The sequence below is a fragment of the Chiloscyllium plagiosum genome, chromosome 7, assembly GCF_004010195.1.
Source record: "Chiloscyllium plagiosum isolate BGI_BamShark_2017 chromosome 7, ASM401019v2, whole genome shotgun sequence".
Taxonomy (NCBI): Eukaryota; Metazoa; Chordata; class Chondrichthyes; order Orectolobiformes; family Hemiscylliidae; genus Chiloscyllium; species Chiloscyllium plagiosum.
In genome coordinates this window covers 54,220,002-54,238,045 of record NC_057716.1, presented here as the reverse complement: position 1 = coordinate 54,238,045, position 18,044 = coordinate 54,220,002, and the positions used below count along the sequence as shown (strand labels likewise).

Genomic DNA, 18,044 nt, shown 5'->3' with positions numbered 1-18,044 from the left:
GGTGGATGAGTCCAATGGCCTGCATATCCTCGGTGGAGTGGGAGGGGGAGTTGAAATGCTGTGCCACAGGTTGGTTGGGTTGGTTCGTCCGGGTGGCCCAGAGGTGCTCTCTGGGCCACCCGGTTTTTAATGCTGAACAGTCAGAATTTATCCTTGTATTTGGGACGTTAGGTTGTGGTGGGGAGGGGGGTGTAATTAAGTAAAAGGATCAGGAGGAGGCCATTCACCCCCTCAAGCTTGCTCTGTCATTCAGTAGGATCACGGCTGATCTAACATTCCTCACATCCGTTTTCCAGCACTTTCCCCAAAATCATCAATGCCCCAACTGATCAAGGATCTATTTCAGCCTGCAGTATAGACAAGGACACTACCTCCATAGCACTCTGTGGCAAGGATTTCCAAAGACATTCAAGATTAGATTAGATTAGATTCTCTATAGTGTGGAAACAGGCCCTTCGGCCCAACCAGTCCACACCGACCATCCGAAGAGTAACCCACCCAGACCCATTTCCCTATGAATGAAGCACCTAACACTGTGGGCAATTTAGCACGGCCAATTCATCTTTGGATTATGGGAGGAAACCAGAGCACTTGGAGGAAACCCACGCAGACATGGGGAAAATGTGCAAACTCCACACAGACAGTCGCCTGAGGCCGGAATCGAACCTGGGACCCTGCTGCTGTGAGGCAGCGGTGCGAACCACTGAGCCACCATGCTGCCCAAGAAATTCCTTCACATCTCAGTCTTAAATTACCGCCCCTTCATTCTGAGGTTATGTTCTCTGGTCTGAGACTCTCCTATGAAGAGAAGCATTTACCCTGTCAAGCCCCTTCAGAATCTTTTGTTTCAATGAGATTACTTCTCATTCTTCTATACTCCAGTGAGTAAAGTCCTAACCTGTTTAGCCTTTGCTCATAAGACAATCCTTCCATACCAGGGATCATCCTCATGAACCTTCTCTGAACGGGCTCCAATGAAATGATATTTTTCCTTAAATAAGGGCATTTGTAGATTAGGGGTAAATGTAGAGAAATAGGGTAGGGAAACGAGTCTGGGTGGGTTACTGTTCAGAGGGTCGGTATGGACTTGTTGGGCCAAATAGCCTGTAGCAATTCGATGAAAACTGCTCACAGTACTCCAGATGTGAACTCACCAGCAACTGTACAGTTGCAGAAAGACTTCCCTACTCTCTTGCTCCAACCCCTTTGAAATACAGGCCAATGTTCCATTTCTGGCCCTGATTACCTGCTGCACCTATGTCCTAACTTTGTGTTTCATACAGTAGGATCCCAAATCCCTTGGTGTCAGAGCTTTCTGCAATGTTTTTTTCTTCTATTTAAATAATGCTGCTTTTTTGCTCTCCTTTCCAAAACCGACTTCACATTTTTCACATCATACTCCATTTGCCAAATGTTTGCCCACTTAATTAACCTATCAAATACCTCTTTACATTATGTGGAGGAATACAAAGCAAGCAATCTCATTAGCAAGTCTGATCAATGTCAAATTCTGCACTCTTCCATAGGAGAAATTTGCAAGTAGTTAAGCTCCTGATAAGTCTTTCATGAACATTGTAAACACATCTTCTGCTGAAAAGGTAAAATTTTAAAGATGACAACTATAAAAAGTAGGAATAATTTCAAAGCCTGCATGTTAACAATTTGAAAAAGGGCAACATTTTTACAGTATAAAAATGAATATCCCCTTGAATTTTATGCTTCAATAATTATGTCTATCCTAAGTCAAGGTATTATTTATTCACTCCAAAGTAACAATAAAAGAAAATCAATGTGCAGAAATGCTGAAAATTGAAACAAACTGCTATTTTTGATGCAATTTAGCTACCACTGAAATCTTATTTTGGGCAATCTCTTAATACACAAGAATGGCATTTTGAAAAGTAGCAAAGAGTGTCTATTTAGGATTTTGGCAGTTCAAGGTTTTTAAAGATTCTTTTGTACTGGAGATGCAATTAAAATATTTAGAAATTCAAAACGAATGTAATTAGGCAAACGGAGTTTTTCAAATCCAAGCTTCCCACCTCCACAGAAATGCACAAAACATGATGTTAAATCACTTACTTTTGATTGTTTCCTTATTCATGCAAACACAAAAATCAAATTTTCTTTCATCACAAAACATCATAATGTCATATTGTTAATTTAAGAACTTCTAGGTATGTGCATAAACAAGTGTAATTTAAACAATTTACATAAAGAACAACAGTTACTGAAGTAGCTATGAATGATGTGAGGAGAGATACCTGAGGATCTCAAACTCAAAAAATGTTGCTGATATCAAAGTCAAGGAATTATTGAGATAACACGTGCATTTTATCTGCATGATGCATACAGACCAAGAACAGCAGATGACATCAGAAGTGAGGAGAACAATGTAAGAATAAAGGAGTTGATTCGTTGTCACAGCATTGCTCCTTTTAAATGGTCCTTGACCAGTTCACTAGTGTATTACGTAATAACTTAATCAAAAGAAAACTGTAGCAAATGTTTTAACACATTTCTATCATGGAGACAGGTAAATTGTAAATTTTTCATTGTTAACTTGTGGCACAGCAGAAAACCTGTATATATTATTTTGTTTCAATGCTTAATCTGTGGCATACTGAGTTCTGTAATTGGCTAAATGTATTACCAGATCTCTAATAGCTAAATTAAGACTTCAATTTGCTAAATTAGTTCATAAACACATTTTGCCTTGAAGACTTCCATGTTTTCAACGAATTCCATATGTCTGGTAAAAGTTCACATGGTATGTCTAATGCAAGGAAATAAAAGTTAAAAATCAAACGACACCAGGTTATAGTCCAACAAGTTTATTTGGAAGTACAAACTTTCAGAGTACTGCTATAAAGTACTATAAATTCCATGTCCTATGATCCTGTCGGCTAGCTACCTGACAAAGGAGCAGCACTCCGAAAGCTTGTACTTCCAAATAAATCTGTTGGACTATAACCTGGTGTAGTGATTTTTAACTTTGTCCACCCCAGTCCAACACCAGCATATCTGTATCATGGTTAAACATACCGGATGAACCTTTTAAAAATGAGGGGACACTCTCCAGAAACTTTTCAGTCTCTACATTCCTCTGATAGTTTCCAGCCCCGAGCTTTTTAGAAAATGAGGAGAGAGAAAGAAAGTTGCTAGCTTACTGATTAAGGCAGTACTCAGTCTGCCATGAGAATTTTGTCCTCAATTCTAAACTTGAATTTCCTTCGGGTGATCTTTAACAAGCTTCAATTGAATTTTCATAAAACTCAGTTCAAATGCTTTTTGTTGTACAACAATACAATCACAGCAGATATTCCAACCACTGCAATCTAAACCCTTGCGACAAGTTGTATTTATAGAGGCTGATGCAATCCCAATAATTCACTGAAGTTTGTTGCTCTGTTTGAATATTGAACAAAATGCTTAAATAATGCTTTACTAATATTACCCAAGATAAATCTTAAAAGCATTTGGCCACAAAGAATGTTGACCACATCAATATGACATCTAAAAAATGATCAAGAATCTCAAAGTTAAATTCCTTGTAGTTCACACCCTGAATGCATGATAGAAATAGTCATTGTAACCACACTAATCTTGGATAATATTACTGTTTAAAAGTCACCTCAACACAGAATAGTTATTTTCAAACACAAAGGAAGATCATCATAAAGTATTGTGGTGTAGGGATAAGCAGATTTTTTTTTTGTTCATGAATTCTACCCTTACAATGTGTTCTCTATTTTCTGAATTCAGTTATTTCACATGGTAACAAAGCTAGCAACAGGAAACACTTACCTCTCAAGGCTGGTAATAAAGAGCGGTCTTTTTTATCATCACATTTGTTGCATTCACTGAAGTACAGCAATAAGAAGACATCCAGTAGGACCCAGACCAAAGATGTGGCCAAGACTATCTTGCACCATGCCAATCTCCTCATGAGTACTTTATCTTGTGAATCACACTGATAAGCAGGAAGTGTGCAGCTTTATTTCCTTGGAGAAAGAGATCGCAGTGCAAAAAAGGGAGGCAATGCCAGAAATCCAGTGTGTCGACTGAATGAACTAAACATTGCTGAAACTGAAAAGAAAATACAAAAACTTAGTGTCATATATTACTAATAGTAATAGGATACTTTCATATACTTCCAATATGTTTCAAACCTTTCTGGAGAATCATGGATTCATGGGGAGCCCAATAATGTCAACAACACTCTTAGCAGAATGAAGTTTGAAAACTGGTCAAGGAGTTGCCCATCTCTTATTTGATCTCCCTACGATCTTGATCAGATGGGCAATGGGCTGAGAAGTGGCAGATGGAGTTTAATTTAGATAAATGCGATGTGCTGCATTTTGGGATAGACCACTGTTGGAATATTGCATGCATTTCTGGTCTCCTTGATATCAGAAAGATGTTGTGAAACTTCATAAAAGATTTACAAGGATGTTGCCAGGGTTGGAGGATTTGAGCTATAGGGAGAGGCTGAACAGGCTGGGCCTGTTTTCCCTGGAGCGTTGGAGGCTGAGGGGTGACCTTTCAGAGGTTTACACAATTATGAGGGGTATGGATAGGATAAATAGACAAAGTCTTTTCCCTGCAGTGGGGGAGTCCAGAACTAGAGGGCATAAGTTTATGGTGAGAAGGGAAAGATAGAAAAGAGACCTAACAGCAACTTTTTCACGCAGAGGGTGGTACGTATCTGGAATGAGCTGCCAGAGGAAGTGGCGGAAGCTGGTACATTTGCAACATTTGAAAGGCATTTGGATGGGTATATGAATAGGGAGGGTTTGGAGGGATATGGGCTGGGTGCTGGCAGGTGGGATTAGATTGGGTTGGGATATCTGATCAGCATGGACAGGTTGGACTGAAGGGTCTGTTTCCATGCTGTACATCTCTATGACTCTATGACTCTAAATGCTGGATCAAACAATCAAAACTAACTGACTCCACATAGATGTACTAGATAAAAGCTAAAAGAGGAGATCTTTAGAATACCTATACTGTACAATGCAACATGTTATCCAACTTTCAGGCACCATTAAAACGCAACAAAAATAAATTGCTGGAAAAACTCAGCAGGCAGGTCTAGCAGCTTCTGAACCGAAGGGTCACTGGACGCAAAACGTTAACTGAATTTTCTTCACAGATGCTGCCAGATCTGCTGAGTTTGTCCAGCAATTTCTGTTTCTCTTTCATTTCCAGCATCCACAATTGTTTTTTATAAATAAAAGCAAACTGGACACGTAGAAAATAAAAGATAGAAAACAACTGGGGAAGAAAACTACAAAGCAATCCTAACAATTTTGCTGAATAAATGGTAAATTTGTTTCTGTTCACCTGCAGCTATGCTTCTGATCTTATATCCACTTGATCAGCAAGAACATCTGCTTTTCTCTGTAATGTGCCTTAAGTAAACAAAGACGTCATTTCACTGGAGGCAATTCAGAGAATGTTCACGAGGATGATCCCCAGAATGGAGGGAAATCTCTACTAGCAAATGCTAAACAGGTTGGGATTCTACTCACTGGAGTTGAAAGGAATGAGAAGTGATCTTATTGAAATGTGCAGAATTCCTAAGGGACTTGACAAGGTAAATCCTGAAAGGATGGTTCCCCTTCGTAGGAGAGTCTAAGACCAGACAGCATACTCGCAGCATGAAGGGACATAGATTTAAGACTTAAATGAAGAGGAATTTCTTCTGACTGGACAGTGTCTTTGGAACTCCTTCCAAAGAGAGCCATGGGATCACAGTCCTTATATATGTTTAAGGCTGAGATAGATAGATTATTGGTATGTAGGGAACCAAGGGGTATGGGAAAAATGCTGGAATATGGACTCAAGAAATGTTGGATTAACCATGATCCTACTGAAAGGCAGAACAGGCTCAAGGGGCTGAATAGCCTACTTCATTTGTTATTCCTATTCCTTACGGTTTTAATATCCTCACTGTCTACCCTGACTCAGTTCACACCTACTACAACCCTGGGTGTGGTGTCACCACTGGACTCAATTACTCCAAAGCTCTCTTAGCAGGCTTTCAAACTTCATTCTGCATCAGGCTGAGCTCATCTGATACTCTGCCACCTAATGCTAGTTCATCCAATTTCCATTCATTCACCTCAACATGTACTTGCTTTTACTACTGTCATCTTTGTGATCAAATCTGTCCACACTAATCTCTGATCTGTTCTTTGCAGCCAACCAGCTGACGGTTTAGCACTACTCTCATCCTGGCCTCTTGTGTCTCCCATCCATGCCTTACTTTTGGCAGCCAACTCTTCAGCTGTCGAAATACAAATGTCTGGTATTGAATCTTCTTTACTACATTCTTTTCTTCCTCCAGTGACATACTCCTCTAAAATCACCTTCAATAATTATTCTGATGAAAGTTCATCAAAATGAAACATCAACTTTGATTACACCCCAACCACCTCTTAGACGCTGGCTAATCTGCATTTTGTTTTGAGTTCCAACACCAGAATCAGCAGCAATCTCCTTTTGACCAGGGACATCTTTGCAGAAGGGCTGGGGCCATGTAAAATAGATCAGGTGGCCATGCAAGAATTCCATGTCTTTGACATGCCCCAATATTTTCCATGTGGATAAGTGTCAGCTTTTGGCTGCTGGTTAATATACCTTATAAAGTTCATTTTTTTAGTTAATGCTAAGCATGTCATGTAAACACAAGTTATCATTATTTTAACTAAATACTGGGACTACCTATACCTTTGGGTGGCACGGTGGCACACAGTGCCAGAGACCCGGGTTCAATTCCCGCCTCAGGCAACTGTCTGTGTGGTTTGCATGTTCTCCCCGTGTCTGCATGGGTTTCCTCCAGATGCTCCGGTTTCTTCCCACAGTCCAAAGATGTGCAGGTCAAGTGAACTGGCCATGCTGAATTGCCCATAGTGTTATGTGAAGGGGTAAATGTAGGGGAATGGGTCTAGGTGGGTTGCTCTTCGGAGGGTTGGTATGGACTTGTTGGGCCAAAGGGCCTGTTACCACACTGTAAGTAATCTAATCTAATCTAAAAAAAAAACTGGTGTGACAGGGACCCATTACAGTTCAATGATTTAAATAACATTGCCAACTTAATCACATTGTGTTTGACATAGAGGACAAATGAATGGGCAAGCATGGAATTCTTACCTAAATTTGTGAACATTTTCTACTTTGCTTCCAATGAACCACACAATCCCTGCAAATATTTTAAATGAACTGATGACAGAGGGATTATTGACTTCAAACCTTTTATCATTTAAATCAGAAAAATGCAACAAGATTGCATGGAAAACATGGTAGTTGGAATTAGTAACTGGATTCAGGGCCTCTCAACAACTCTTCTCCCTAGGGGAATGTAGCAACTTGATCACCCCTTTCCCACCTCCATCAGGAGTAAATTGAAAGCTGATAGTGTAGTTGTCTGTGTTGTTCTTTTTCCTCCATTCGCAGCATCAAAACACCTAATTTTTTTTTTCACGGCAGGTCCGGGTAAAAACATGAGTACAGATCTGAGCTCTTTACTTCCTGCTTCTCAGTTGTCTTCAAGAAAATTGTTTGAAGCAGGTGAATGTTTGGAGTAGTCTGCTTGGTTCAGATTTTGGCTTGCTCCTTTATGCAGCTGCAGCAAGTGAAACATGACATACTTGCATAAACATAAAAAGGAGAATTTTTGCAGCACTGGAAATCCTTCCCAAACAGGTTCATAATCAACACCCAAAGTGATGTAATATCACAACAGTAAAAGACTGATTTCATTTCCAGTAGAAATTGCAACTGTGAAAGAAATCCTGTGCCAGGTGTTTAATGGTCCTAGGTTAGGACTGTGCAGTTCAGATGCATTGGAGCAGTTCTATGTTTTGTTAGTTCTGAAAATATTTCTAAGATTTAGTGGAACATAGGTACAAATGCTGGTGTGGCAGCAACTGGATTCATCATCTGCAGTTTCGCAACATTGCTTACAAGCAACGCAGTACTCATCAGCATGGAGATAGTATTTGAACTGAACAGCAACACCATTTTTGAAGGTCACTTCTGTTTAAATGCTTAACTACAGTAGGTCTATCAGTATTATTACTTTATAAGAACTCCTTCCCTAACTCTAAACTTGTAAATATTATGGAATGTAATAGGACGTCTGCTGAATGGTCTGCCAGTGGCAGCCGAGAGCTGATGGTTTTTTTTGGAATTGGCCACAGGTAGGGAAGGACCTCAACATGAGTTTTCCTTTTAAACTAAGGTCACTTGCATACCACAGCACCAAGCATCTCTCCCCATGAGACTGCCAAGGCTCCAAAGCAGACAGTGGTGTGATTGGGCTGACAGCATCAGAAACTCAGTTGTTGTCCTTAACTGGATATTGGACCCTCAGGCTAGTCAATTAAGACAATACCATTGATAAAGTTGCTCAGCATGTCTTGCTGCCACAAGTGTGACCTTAGGACCCATTTTTGCCCTGACATCTCAGACTTGATTCAACTTGTAAAATTTGGCCCAAACAACAATTACAAAAATATGTCACTGATGTTACATTGGCTAAGATTTTAACTGAATTAACAAGGAAGAAAATTTTGAAGAATGAAAATTCTTTGCTGTTTTATAACTGTCAACATTGAAAAGTAACATATTGGCAAAGCTTTTCATCTTGCACTCAACAGGACAAACACAAGAATTCTAACTTTTAAACAATGCCAATTATGTATGAATTCCAGTGCCATGCCAATTATGAGGACTGAATGATTGACTAGTGTAATCACAAATTAGTTACTTTGATTGCTTGTTATAGTGAGGCTGCAAAGCTTTTCCCAACAGCCCCTGCTTAGAAACTGAAAATATCTGCTGTTACATGTGACTTCATAATTGTTCAACAAGTGTTTCTCAATCCAAATAGAGTCATAGAGTCATAGAGATGTGCAGCATGGAAACAGACCCTTCGGTGCAACCTGCCCATGGCCGGACAGATATCCCAACCCAATCTAGTCCCACCTGCCAGCACCCAGCCCATATCCCTCCAAACCCTTCCTATTCATATACCCACCCAAATGCCTCTTAAATGTTGCAATTGTACCATCCTCCACCACTTCCTCTGACAGCTCATTCCATACACGTATCACCCTCTACATGAAAAACGTGCCCCTTAGGTCTCTTTCATATCTTTCCCCTTTCACCCTAAACCTATGCCCTTTAGTTCTGGACTCCCTCACCGCAGGGAAAAGACTTTGTCTATTTATCCTATCCATGCCCCTCATAATTTTGTAAACCTCTATAAGGTCACCCCTCAGCCTCCGACACCCCAGGGAAAACAGGTCCAGCCTGTTCAGTCTCTCCCTATAGCTCACATCCTCCAACCTTGGCAACATCCTTGTAAATCTTTTCTGAAGACTTTTAAGTTTCACAACATCGTTCCGATAGGAAGCAGACCTGAATTGCATGCAATATTCCAACAGTGACCTAACCAATATCCTGTACAGCCGCAACCTGACCTCCCAACTCCTGTACTCAGTACTCTGACCAATAAAGGAAAGCATACCAAACGCCTTCTTCACTATCCTATCTACCTGTGACTCCAGTTTCAAGGAGCTGCACTTCAAGATCACTTTGTTCAGCAACACTCCCTAGGACCTTACCATTAAGTGTATAAGTCCTGCTAAGATTTGCTTTCCCAAAATGCAGCACCTCGCATTTATCTGAATTAAACTCCATCTGCCATTTCTCAGCCCATGGGCCCATCTGGTCCAGATCCTGTTGTAATCTGAGGTAACCCTCTTCGCTGTCCACGACACCTCCAATTTTGGTGTCATCTGCAAACTTACTAACTGTACCTCTTATGCTCGTATCCAAATCACTTATATAAATGATGAAAGGTAGAGGACCCAGCACTGATCCTTGTTGCACTCCACTGGCCACAGGCCTCCAGTCTGAAAAACAACCTTCCACACCACCTTCTATCTTCTACCTTTGAGCCAGTTCTGTATCCAAATGGCTAGTTCTCCCTGTATTCAATGAGATCTAACTTCGCTAATCAGTCTCCCATGGGAAACCTTGTCGGAAGCCTTACTGAAGTCCATATAGATCACATCTACTGCTCTGCCTTCATCAATCCTCTTTGTTACTTCTTCAAAAAACTCAATCAAGTTTTTGAGACATGACTTCCCACGCACAAAGCCATGTTGACTATCACTTATCAGTCCTTGCCTTTCCAAATACATGTACATCCTGTCCCTCAGAATTCCTTCCAACTACTTGCCCACCACCAATGTCAGGCTCACTGGTCTATAATTCCCTGACTTGTCCTTACCACCCTTCTTAAACAGTGACACCACGTTAGCCAACGTTCAGTCTTCAGGCACCTCACCTATGACTATGGATGATAAAAATATTTCAGCAAGAGGCCCAGCAATCACTTCTCTAGCTTCTCATAGAGTCCTAGGGTACACCTGATCAGCTCGTGGGAATTTATCCACCTTTATGCATTTCAAGACAGCCAGCACTTCTTCATCTATAATATGGACATTTTTCAAGATGTCACCATCTATTTCCCTACATTCTATACCTTCCATATCCTTTTCTCCAGTAATTACTGATGCAAAATATTCATTTAGTATCTCCCCCATTTTCTGTGGCTCCACACAAAGGCCGCCTTGCTGATCTTTGAGAAGCCCTATTCTCTCCCTAGTTACCCTTTTGTCCTTCATGTCGATGGCCTGTACAGGCCATCAACATTAAGTCATTGTAATGAGGAATTTGCAACAGCAACAGTATGTGATGGATGGCAGTTATAGGAAGGGGGGAAAGTCTGAGATACAGTCACATAGATGGGTTAACTCCAGGAAAGGTAAGAGAGGTCGGCAGCTAGTGCAGTAGTCTTCTGTGGCTATCCCCATTTCTTTGGAAATGTGCCCACAGTTATAATAACAAGGAAGTTAAATAACCAGTCAAGTTTGTATCATGGTTCAAGTACATTTTCTTAGACGAAGCATGCATTTATATGCAGAAATTATTCATTGCAAAACAAAGGGAAACATGTTCAAGTCTTATGCCTTTTTTAAACTACCCAGAGGTTTGGTGAGCCCATGCTTCACTGATGCCTTCTCTCTGGCAATTGCTTTTCCCAAACTGTCTTGTCAATTAGCACCCTGTCTTCCATAGTATAAATTGAGATTATTTGAAGTCTGGCACCTTGCATTTTTCCTGATGCATGCAAGAAGTGTTTCCACAATATGACTTTTTTAAAGCAATATTCGAGTTCAATACTAAATGATTGGTAATGAACAAGTAAAGACCAGGAAGTAACAGAATGAGCCATAGGTTTTGTTTACATCACATATAATTTAAACCTAAAATCATGAAGTTGGCATATTATTAGTGTTTCATTTATATCTGGTATCATTTTATTGCACAAAATTTATTTTCAATTAATTTGCACATGAGCTTGCATATCAGGGTTTCGCACTGATAAACAAATAGCGCTAGAGAAACTCAGCAGCTCGGGCAGCATCGGTGCAGGAAGAATCAGTGAACGTTTCGAATCTGTTATGACTTCTTCAGAGGTGCTCCGAAGTTCTAAAGAATTTATATCAACTGAAAACGTTCGCAGTTCCTCTCTCCACAGATGCTGAGTTGCTCCAGTGCTCTGTTAGGCGAAAGTGAGGACTGCAGATGCTGGAGATTAGAGTGTGGTGCTGGAAAAGCACAGCAGGCGAGGCAGTATCCGAGGATTCCCGAAGAAGGGTTTTTGCCAGAAATATCGAGTTTCCTGCTCCTCCGATGCTACCTGACTTGCTGTGCTTTTCCAACACCACACTCTCGACCCCAGTGCTCCCTTTGGTTGTTTCAGCTTTCCGGCGTCCGTAGCACTTTGCCTGTAAGCATTCGGAATCCTCGCTAGTGATAGCGATCAAAATCGATAAACAAGGAGAAGCAGTAACTTGTTTCCGCCAGATCAACTGTTTCAGCTATGACAGTGTTTTCGTGCGATATAAATGTCCTTCCAAGTGCACGATATATATCACATAAAATTTCCATTTATGCTTTCACGTTGCCAGACTTAATTATAAAGGTTTGTCTACATATCTAATACTGTACTCGGCAAATTAATTGTTGCTTGTAAAATATTTAATTTATCATATTGATTTTAATTCGTCCTGTTCCTTGTACAAATTAATTACTGAAAGCAACACAATGCATAATTCTGCTGTACGAAACAGTGATCCCAGTACGTCCGTAATCAAAGGTTGCGGACTGAGGGGCTTTCGCCAAGAAGAGATGAGACAAAACTTGTCAGATATGTTAGCTACTGTACCAAGCTGTTAAATTAATAAATATTAAGTCCCGTGGTTTAGTTTTCGTCGGAATGCATATACTACACAGACGGGCTTCTCGAACTAGCTCGAAGATTTCTTAAAGTCCAGCTCCATAAAGTCTGCGTAAAATATCGCGGCGATATCAGCTTAAGTTTATAACACAGTTCAACATCCGATTAATAACGATCAGAAGTTATTAATTAATTTTTCGCATCATTTAAAAGCACGGTCAATAAAATTGATGCATTTTCTCAGTCTCGACTATGGTAAAAATGATAGAAACCATCTGGATTATAATTGCGACCCAATTTGGAGAAAGTAAGGACTGCAGATGCTGGAGATCAGTGTCAAAAAGTGTGGTGCTGATCAAGGGCTTACGCTCGAAACGTCGATTCTCCGCTCCTCGGATGCTGCCTGACTGGCTGCGCTTTTCCAGCGCCACACTTTTTGACCTTAAATACGACCAATTTGTTTAAGATCATTTCGATTCAAAGCAGAATTGCTGCAGTCTACCTTGAATTCTTAAACGATTTGTCTTTACAACTGCTTTCAGTCTCAATGGTCACTCATTCTCGCAGCCTGTCTTCTTTCTGACACAAGTGCACGTTCACTGCCGACTTGACAGTGCATATAATCTCCTAGGCAAAAATATTTAACAAGATATATTTCGCACAAAAAAGAGGAACGAACAGACTTACGCTCTAACGCAAGAAAGATAGTCGGGGCAGTATCTGGTGCAATTAACTTGTTGCATTCTTGCAGAGCCCAATCAATTATCACAAACACTTAGGAACACAGCGCTTGTTGAAGAAAATGCTGCGAAGATATGTTAAAGTGCAGCACTAATTCTGGGAGTCAAGAGATGATGCGATGGCTTCTCTACCAAGGACCCAAGTCTGCATCCTCGCCATTACTTGGCCGTGTTTGATATTTACTTTGACCCGCCGTAGCAGCGCGCTTGGAAACAAGCAGCTACTAACTCCCAAAGCCACTGACCAATTCAGGTGCTCCTCATCCCGAGGCCGCCCCCTCCACTGCGCAAGCTCGAACTGTCAGGTCTACGCTCTCAAGCAGCCGTCAATCACAATGAATTGGCAATGACACCCCGCCTCCCGCAAAATCTTATTGGCTATTTGCTGTAACTTTACCCAATAGGTTTCCCAGGATCGCTTCTTCGCTCCTTTGTTTGGTTGCAGAAATCGCCAATCAAACCCGACAACACGCTGTTGTCTTTGGGCCTGGCGCTGGACCCCAGTCTCCGTGAACAGAGGGCGGGGCTGGAAGCTGAAGCTCGAGGTGAGTGTTCTACCGCAGGGGGGAGCAGCGAAAGGAGCTGTCCAGCATCTTGGAGCTGAATTCACTTTGTAATTTGCTACTTGCAGGACACCTGTTTTAACATTGTGGCTTTAAATGTGAGCCACCTAAGTGAGTTAATGGCAGGGTGACGAAACGTTTAGTGGAAAATGTAGAGGGGAAAGTTGAGCAAGGACGGTTATTACAATGGCAAGCAACCGGAAGGTCAGGGCATTCCTGTGGACATTATGAAGGCATTCCGCAAAGCAGTCAACCAGTCTGCAGCAGGTCTCGCCAATGCAAAGAAGGCTGCATTGGGAGCAGCGAATATAGTTGAAACTTTATTGCTGGAACAGCACAGCAGGTCAGGCAGCATCCAGGGAACAGGAGATTCGATCGGAAGGTGCAGAAGGGATAAGGAAGTGCTAGAAGTGATGGAGTGATGAAGAGTTAGGGTTTTGTGGAGGGAATGGTGCCTGCAGAATGCTGACAGTTGACCAGAAACAAAGATTTGTTTGATCGTGGTCTCCTTTTGGTGATGGTGAACATGGCAAAGGATGATTTGATTTATTGTCACAAATACCTAAGTACAGTGAAACACGTTGTTTGCTAGCAATACAGTAAAATCATAGTAAGCAAGGACATACAGATTAATTGGGTGAAAAATAACTTGGACAGAGTGAGGAATACATGTTATACCACCCAGGATGTGCGCGAGGCAAGAACAACATTAACAAGATTAATATTATTTGAAGTTAGAGAGTCCATTCTTCAGCCTAATAACAGCAGGGAGGAAGCTGTTTTGGAATCTGCTGGTGCATGTGTTCAAGATCCTTTGAATGTTAAGATTGGCAGGATTGAAAGTGAGAACAAGGGGAATCCTATTGTTCTGGGAGGGAGGGGAAGAGATGAGGATAGAATTGTGGGAGATGGGTCAGACACAGTTGAAAGCCCTATCAACCACAGTGGGAGGAAATTCTCAGGTTACAAAATAGGAGATGCCCTAGTGGAAGATGGTATCATTGGAAAATGAGGAAGACACAGGGAGAGTGAAATGGAATTCTTGCAGCAAGCAGGGTGTGAAAAAATCTAATTGAGGTAATTGTGGGAGTCAGTGAGAGCATAGTGGATAGTGGTGCACATCCTATCCCCAGAAATAGAAACATAGAAGTCAAAGAAAAGAAAGGAAGAGTCAGAGATTGACCAGGTAAAGGTGTGAGAAGAATGGAAATTGGAAGCAAAACTGATTTTTTTTTTCAATTCTGAAATCTTGGACATATTAAGAAGGGTGATGAAAGATTTTGGAGGAAAGGAAATGTGAACACAATAATTTACAGAATCAGATGGGGTTACTGGTTTGCTTATGAGAAGGAACATTACTTGAAGGAAAAAACACACCGTGTTACTTATATCGGTTTAGACGGATGCAAAACATTTTAACAGCAATATTAGGTCATAACATTCTTCTCCATAAAGAGGGCACAAGAGAAGCAAATATGAAGCCTTCTGTTAAGTCAATACAGCTGCAGAAATATTTGACAGCTTAAACAAACTAAATGTGCAATAAAATGATTAGGTGTCTACTTTGATCAATTTATTCAAGAACAACAGATATGAATATCAAAATTCAAGGACTTGAAACAATCAATCCTTTAATTGAAGAATATAGGCAAAATGATTCTATGATTTAACTTATCCCTCAAGGCTGCTAGTACATTTATATTTCAAACACAACCTCTGATGGAAATCTGTTTCTCTTAGATACTACCACATTTATATAATAAAAGTAAAAAGCAGAACATTGCAGATGCTATGACTAAATGAAAAACAAGAAATACTGGAAGCTTCAAGCAGGTCAGGCAACATTTGTGCAGACAGTCGGTCAAATTAATGCAAATATACCGAATCACAAAATGGTGGGGAGAGGACATACAAACCATGACAGGAATCAAGATGAAATGATCTTTTAAGTCATGTCAGTAAAATAATGGAATCTAGATTAGAGTGGTGCTGGAAAAGCACAGCAGGCCAGGCAGCATCCGAGAAGCAGGAAAATTGACATTTTGGGCAAAAGCCCTTCATCAGGAATTCCTGATGAAGGACCTTTGCCCAAAACGTCGATTTTCCTGCTCCTTGGATGCTGCCTGACCTACTGTGTTTTTCCAGCACCACTCTAATCTAGACTCTGATTTCCAGCATCTGTAGTCCTCACTTTTGCCTAGTAAAATAATGGAAACAAGCATATTAATATTAAGGAGACAAAAATGACAGACAAGATCTGACACGCGGAATGGGAGAAGTTACATGTAGGGTACATCTACATTTGAAAAGTGGGATCTTTTCAAAGTAGTATAGTGACAATTAAGGGCCAGTGTCTTTGTCTATGCATGAAGATCAAAGGCAGTAGGTCCAAGGAACCCTAGATGTCAAAGAATATTGTGAGTTCAATGAAGAAAAAGAAGGAAGCATACGTCATGGGCAGCACATTATAAACAGGGGAGGCTTTTCAAAAGTACAGAGAGTTCACAATGTTCATTAAAAAGGAAATTAAGAGGGCAAAGAGGGACCATGAATTATCTTTGTAATATGAGTTCAATGAAAACCCCAAAGTTTTTAGTAAGTGTATTAAAAGTAAGAGGATGACCGGGAAAAGAGTAGAGCCGATTAGAGACCAAAGGAGTAACCTGAGCATGGAGCCAATGAGGTTTTAAATGAATACTTCGCACTTTTAACAAAGGAGAAAGACATTGTAGCTGAAGATATCAGTTGTGATGGGAAGGTTCTAGAACACATAAAGATTAATAAAGAGGAGGTATTAGAGTCTTTAGACAATATATAAGTGCATAAATACCTAGGGACTGATGAGATGGATCCCAGGCTGCTATGAGAGGCAAGGGAGGAGGTTTCTGAATCCCTGCTGGATATATTTAATACTTCATTGGCCGCAGGCAAAGTGCCAAATGACTGAACAAGAGCTAATGTGGTTCCTTTTTTCAACAAGGCTAGCGCAGATAGGCCAGGTAATTATTGCAAACATTTCTGATGGACAGAATTAATCAATACTTGTAAAAGTAGTGTATGAGCGAGGATAGCATGAATTTGTGACTAATTCAACTGAGTTTTTTTTTTAAAATGGTGACTAAATAGATTGATGAGAATAATGCAGTTGACGTGATTTACACGGACTTCGGTAAGGTCCCACATGGAAGGCTGGTCCGAAAGGTAAGACTCATGGGATCCAAGGCAAGTTGACAAATTGGATCGCAAATAAGCTTACAAGTAGGAGGCAAAGAGTGATGGTGGAGGTTTGTTTCTGTGAGAAGAAGCCTATGACCAGCAGTATACCACAAGGATCTGTGCTGTCATTCTTGCTGTTTTCTTTTATGTACAATTACTGCTTAGATGTGAATGTAGAAGGTTTAATTAATATGTTTGCAAATGACATGAAAATTGGTGGTGTTTCTGATATTGAGGAGGATGGTGTCAGGCTACAGTCTGATATTGATCAACAGTTAAATTGGGCAGAGCACTCACAGATGGAATTTAATCCGAATAAGTGTGAGGTGATGAATTTTGGAAGTTCTGACAAGGGAATGATGTACACCAGTGAATGATGGGTCCCTAGGAAGTATTGAGGAACAAAGGGACCTTGGCATACAAATTCTTAAATCCCTGAAGGCATTAACTCAGGTAGACAGGATAGTAGAACAGGCATATAGGATGCTTGCCTTTATTGGAGAGGGTCACAACTTTATAAAACATTGGATATAAACACAATATTTAATACACAATATACACTGCACAATACTGTGTGCAGTTCTGGTCACTGCATTGCGTGACTGAATGGAGAGGGTGCAAAGGAGTTTCACTAGGAAGGTGCTTGGGATGAAAAGGCTCAGTTATGAGGAGATAGATTGGATAGACTAGGTTGTTTTCTGTGGAGCAGTGGAAGCTGAGAGGGGGATCTGATTGAGGTATACAAAATTATGAAAGACATAGATAGAATAGATCATAATTCACCTTATCCTACAGACCCCTGAGTGGATTCTTAACGTAGTGGACTTTATCTGATACACTGCTCAATGAAGCAGTTAAGGCTACCTCTTTGAATGTTTTTAAAGCAAAGATAGATAGATTTTTGAACCATAAAGGAATTAACAGTTAGGACAAGTGGGCAGGTAAATGGAGCTGAGTCCACAAAAATATCTGTGATGATCTTATTGAATGGCATAGCAGGCTCCATGGACAGATGGTCTACTCCTTCTCTTATTTCTTATGTTCTTAATGCAAATGGTTATCACTGTGTTTTTTAAACTTTGGTTTTACTTTTCCTGAGTTAAATGTATGTCGATTGGTCTTAAATTTAAAGTGGTAGTTGAGTTTATTTTATTTGCTTACTTTCATTTTTTTGTTTGTGATCAATGAATTAACTGTCTTAGC

At 40.5% G+C, this 18,044-nt stretch overlaps 1 protein-coding gene across 5 annotated transcripts in view; it reads right to left on the bottom strand.

Moving 5' to 3' along the window:
• galnt13 (UDP-N-acetyl-alpha-D-galactosamine:polypeptide N-acetylgalactosaminyltransferase 13) overlaps nucleotides 1–13,334 on the bottom strand; it is a 417,261-nt gene extending 403,927 nt beyond the window's left edge. For all 5 annotated transcript variants that reach the window (XM_043693777.1, XM_043693775.1, XM_043693779.1 and 2 more), the window contains exons 1-2: nucleotides 13,010–13,334; nucleotides 3,808–4,089 (exon numbers count right to left, since the gene is read on the bottom strand). In XM_043693777.1, coding sequence (XP_043549712.1) covers nucleotides 3,808–3,949 — 142 coding nt within the window. In that variant the 5' untranslated portion in view covers nucleotides 3,950–4,089; nucleotides 13,010–13,334. The remainder of the gene's footprint in view (nucleotides 1–3,807; nucleotides 4,090–13,009) is intronic.
• Between the last annotated feature and the right edge of the window lie 4,710 nt (nucleotides 13,335–18,044).